The sequence below is a fragment of the Hakea prostrata genome, chromosome 5, assembly GCF_041222555.1.
Source record: "Hakea prostrata isolate BN-2017 chromosome 5, UWA_Hpros_2, whole genome shotgun sequence".
Lineage (NCBI taxonomy): Eukaryota > Viridiplantae > Streptophyta > Magnoliopsida > Proteales > Proteaceae > Hakea > Hakea prostrata.
Genome location: NC_142604.1, coordinates 14217635 through 14222975, shown reverse-complemented (window position 1 = coordinate 14222975; position 5341 = coordinate 14217635). Strand labels below are relative to the sequence as shown.

The 5341-nt window shown below is 35.3% G+C and overlaps 1 protein-coding gene across 1 annotated transcript; it reads left to right on the top strand.

The window, feature by feature from the left end:
- The first annotated feature begins 555 nt into the window (after positions 1 to 555).
- Positions 556 to 2709, top strand: LOC149015328 (protein FAR1-RELATED SEQUENCE 5-like). Its single transcript, XM_089156516.1, has one exon. The coding sequence runs from the start codon at positions 601 to 603 to the stop codon at positions 2707 to 2709; it is 2109 nt and encodes a 702-aa protein (XP_089012642.1). The 5' UTR covers positions 556 to 600.
- Positions 2710 to 5341: the final 2632 nt, after the last annotated feature.

Here is a 5341-nt window from a genome sequence, read left to right as displayed (position 1 = left end):
TTCATAGTCTTTGGTCCTCAATAGAATAAAACTTTGTTGCCTTCCTGTTTTGATGAAATGGCGATGGTTTAATTCTGAAATCTATTACATGTTTTTCTTTTGCTTAATCAATTATTGATGAGAATTGCAAACATGGGCCGCTTCCTATTAATCTTTGTGCCACTGGTTGAGGAATTGATAATATCTCATCTGGAGTTTGATCATTGATTATGAGCATTGTTCTATGGAGTCTGCATATATTTTGGTCAGCTGATGGTGTTTTAGAGATCCTTATCTAACAGAAGGTGATAAGGTCTGCATTACTTTGTGCCCACTTTTTGTAAAAGTATTATTACTGCCTAGCTCTATTTTATAGCAATATTAAGTGAAATAATAATTGTCAGAAAATAAGAACTTAAAAACACCGAAATTGGCACAAAATCATTGCCATACAACTCCTTAACTATAAAAATGTTTCTTTTGGGTACATAAAAATGTTTCTAACTTGTTTTTATTTTTTTGTGCGCATTATTTGCAGAATCCTACCATTTTATGGAGAACCCAGCAATTGGCCTTGAAAATGAGTTTGGTGGAGATGTGGAGTATAAGCCTCAAGTTGGTATGTTGTTTACTACAAAATTAAAGGCTTATGATTTTTACAATAAATATGGACGAAGTCTTGGATTTAGTGTTAGGAGGGATTATGCAAATAAGAGCAGGAAAGACAAATCAACTATAACTTCACGAAGATTTGTATGTAGTAAATCTGGTGTTCGATTGAAAGATAAGAGGGATATTTATACAAGTAAACCGCGAGCAGAGACAAGAACAGCTTGTTTGGCAGGGATGTCCATATACTTGTTAGAGAATGGAAAATATGAGTGTCGTAATTTTGTTGACGAACATAATCATGAATTTCATCTTCCAAATACATCTCACATGATGCGTTCACAGAGGAAAGTTTCAGACATACATATGCATGATATTGATTTGGGTGATAATTCGGGGATTAAAGCTAAGTCAATGTATGAATATATGGGTAGACAAGCAGGTGGAAAGGAGAACCTTGGTTACATTCCTGTGGATCATCGGAACTACCTCCGAACTAAAAGACAACATTCACTATCTTATGGTGAGGCAGGGAGCTTGTTGATGTATTTTGGAAAGCAACGTAAGACTAATCATTCTTTTACATATTTAATACAATTGGATAGCGATGAGCAAATAACTAATATCTTTTGGGCCGATCCAAGAATGATCATTGATTATACATTATTTGGTGATGTTGTTAGCTTTGACACCACATTTTGCACAAACAAAGAATGTAGGCCATTTGGGGTATTTGTTGGGTTTAATCATCATAGAGGAACTGTTATATTTGGGGCGGCACTCTTATATGATGAGACGGTTGAATCATTTATGTGGTTATTTGAAGCATTTGCAAAAGCACATGGAGGAAAAAAGCCTATTACTATCTTTACAGATCAAGATGCTGCCATGGCAAAAGCATTAAATGAGGTGTGGCCTGAGACATGGCATGGGCTATGCATATGGCATATAATGCAAAATGGCATCAAGCATTTGGGTAATTTAATGAAGGATGGTTCACATTTTCTTCAGGATTTTAAAATGTGCATATATGAATATGAGGAGGAAAAACAGTTTGAGGATGAATGGCAAAAATTATTGAGCAAATATGGAGTGACTCATAATTCATGGTTGCAACGAATTTATGGATTAAAATACAAGTGGGCTACGTGCTACATGAAAAATACCTTTACTTTAGGTATGAGAAGTACACAACTTAGTGAGAGCTTGAACGCCGAATTGAAGAAGTATTTAAAATCCACATTGGACATTGTACAATTTTTCACACATTTTGAAAGAGTTGTGGTTGCCAAGCGAGAGAACGAGTTAAAAGCTGAGTTTGAATCAAGAAACAAACTTCCAAGGACAATGTTTTTAATGTCACCTATCATAAAACAAGTTGGGGAAGTCTACACTCCTGTGATTTTTGAGATATTTCAAGAACAATATAATTGGGTAAGTGTTTGCTTCATCAAAAATCGAAATGAAAATAATACTTTGTATGATTTTGTTGTTGGAGTTATGAATTCAAAATGTGAGTACAAAGTATTTTGCAACAAAGATGAGTATATAATTAGTTGTAGTTGCTACAAATATGAGACACTTGGCATTCTTTGTTGTCATTCTTTGAAAGTTTTGGATGTATTAGATGTTAAATTTATACCCACAGCATATATTCTAAAAAGATGGACACGAGCAGCAAGAAATATGGTAGTGATGGACAATGAGGGAAAACAGGTTGAAGAAGATGTTAATTTAGAAAGTTCAGAACGATATAGGCATCTATGTCATGAACTTGTTGATGTAGCAAAACAAGCTTCAAATTCAGCTGAAGGTTATGCTTTGGTAAGAAATGCGGTCCGAGAATTACGTATACAGCTTGGTACTATCATTGATTCTAATGGTCCACAAGTGGTTAGTAGTGATAAGATCCCTACGTCTACAATAAGGTTGAAGAAGAAGCCAAAGTGTGTGAGTGGTAGGCGAAAGAAGGGCTGGGAGGAGACTCAAAGACATAAGAAGAAAAGAAAAGACCCAATAAACATACAAGAGTCACAAGTTTTAGCTCCAGCACCGGGCAATAAACCAAATGTGTTTCATCAGATAGATGATGTCAGCTTCACTTCACTTTTATCTGGGTAAGACAGTCTATTTATTTTTAACTTGTCAGATTATTATTATAATTATTATTTTGGATAACCACTTATCAGATTGCTTTTAATGTTTTATTCATTGTACTTAGTATTTTCTTTTTTTCCATCTATGAATATATGTAGGGAACCTATGGATGAGCTTTTCTTAGGTTTGTCCTCTCAAGCATCATGTCAGTTCTCTAATTTTCAACATCAAGATTAAACAGTATAATTCACTTTTGCTGGTAAGCTACTGTTGTGGTTGATATAACATTTGTAATCTTTTATCTTCTTTCTTTCTTTCTTTCTTTCTTTCTTTTTCTTTTTTTCTTTTTCTTTTTTTTCTTTTTATTTTTTTTATTATTTTTATTATTTTTTTTAATTTGTATTCCTGCCTGGATGTTACTTCCTAATCACTCTTGTTTGACAGGAACGATTGCTGTTTAATCCATGGAGACGATGTTCTTTTGGCACATGGTAAAACAGCTAAAGAATCATCTTTGACACCAAGACTCTTTCTGTATCATTTGCATCATCTCCGCTCCATTTGTGGTTCGTTTTGTCGGATCGGAAGACAATATCTATGTTAGTTGGAAGTTTACAAAATTTAGATTTAAAACCTTCAGTCAGGGGAGGAGTCAAGCACCATTGGAAATTTTCAATTAGGTGAAGAGGGAACCGTTTCGGGATTATGTACTAAAAGAATTGAGTTGGACACAGATTAATAGCCATCAATAATTTTTAAGTCTAGTTTGCATAATATAAGTCTATAATGTGCCATGATTGAGAAGTTCAAGAAACTACAATGCATTACCCATATAGTAGCAAGAGCCTCAACGACTATGGACAATGTATTACCTTCATGTTTCGTATTCTTTCTTTTTCCTTTCTTTTCTTTTATTATTATTATTTTTTTTTTTGGTCAAATACCCACATTTTTTGAAAAAGCCTTAAGAAAGTTGCACTCAAGTATGAAACATTCCCCCAAGCTAGTTGGTCTGGGACACCCAAAGTAGCAAAATCAACATTAATTTTGACCACAGATCTCAAGGTTGTCCTCAACCAATATGCAGTAACTGAGAAGACCTCTTGGAAGCAATCGAGATCAATATTCCTAATCCATAAAAAATGATTAATTAGAACGGTTGCTGAGGAATGAGACAAGTTTCTGAGAAAGCAAGTCATGAGATTTGGCAAATGGCTGACTGTCATTACACATCCCAACCAATGATCAAAATGTTTCAAGCCTTCAAAGATGAGAGAGGACATATAAAGTTTGATTTTTTTCTTTTAATCCATGTCCATCAAGTACAGCAAACCATTAGAACCAGACTTAAACCAGACATAATCCATCATACTATTATAAACTGCCTTTCGCAGGTTTAATTTGATTTTAGATGATTAAGAAAGCAGTTAATAATAAATTGCAGATATATTTACTGGCACATTTACCAGAACTGGAACTGCTACTAGTTACATATTTATGGCATGGAAGCATGGTGTCTGCAGCTTTAATGGGTATACAGATTTTAGTTGAGTCCTCCACCTCCACCCCCACCCAAAAAAAAAATCTATGTTGAGGTCTCCATTCCATGTCAGCTGCAATTGACAAAGGAGATGATGCCTAATAAAACTCAGCAACTGAACTCCCTGGGTTGCTAGATGATTAACAGTAACATTAAACTTGTTCTGAAAAATGAGAAAAATTCCAGATTCGAGACTGAAGCTAGTCACTAAAGATCCCATCACTGCTCAATAAATTTCAAAGAAAAAGTTTATAATTTTATAACTGAAATCAAGGCTGTCATATTCGTACCTTATGTTGTGCAATTTCAATTGTTTTCAAATAAGCTGCAGTATCTATTGAGTGATTGAAGTCAACTCTATGTATGTGACAAAGGTATAAGATAACATATATACATTTATATGTTTAAACTTCATATTGGCAATCTTCAACAAGCAAACGGGGTAACATTAAACTTGCCCTTGAAGAAACAGATATGCCAAGCCATGGGTTATACGAGCATGAGTGCGTTCCTTCAAACAATGAGTATTAGAATTTGATATACAGAGAACTTGAGTAGAGTATTCAACCCCCATGTAGAAACTTACACTGCATTCCTCCTGACTCCTTGGACAAAATGGTCTGTGTGTCTCAAACCTCAAGATGTTTGTCATCTTCTCCAACAGCTTGTGTATCTCCTCCATAGACAGATGTGTCATCTCACCTGCAACAAACTCGTGAACAAATCTATTAATCTCAATTGAACTGCTGCCTGGGTCTCTCCACCCCATTTCCTCCATAATCTTCCTTATTCTTTTGGCATCTTTGTGTTTCCAGAAGCTGCATACATATTTGAGAGTAGAACATAAGCCCCGCTATGACGTTCTAACCACATAAGTTTCTCTGCTGCAAACTCAGCCAATTGGGTTTCTCTGTGTTGACAAGATGCATTCAGTAATGCCCTCCAAGCAATTGCTCTCAGAAACACTGCTGGTACTGGTATTTGTAGAACAATTCCTTTGCCTCTTTCAACCGCCCGGCTCGCCAAGAAAATCAACCACACAGCCCAAGTGCTCACCTTTGGGCTCAACACCATACACTTACTCATACTATTGAAAATCTGGAGGCCTTCAGTTGC

Bases quoted from the DNA above. Each gene is read 5' to 3' on its own strand.
- LOC149015328 (XM_089156516.1), top strand. From the start codon at position 601: ATGTTGTTTACTACAAAATTAAAGGCTTATGATTTTTACAATAAATAT.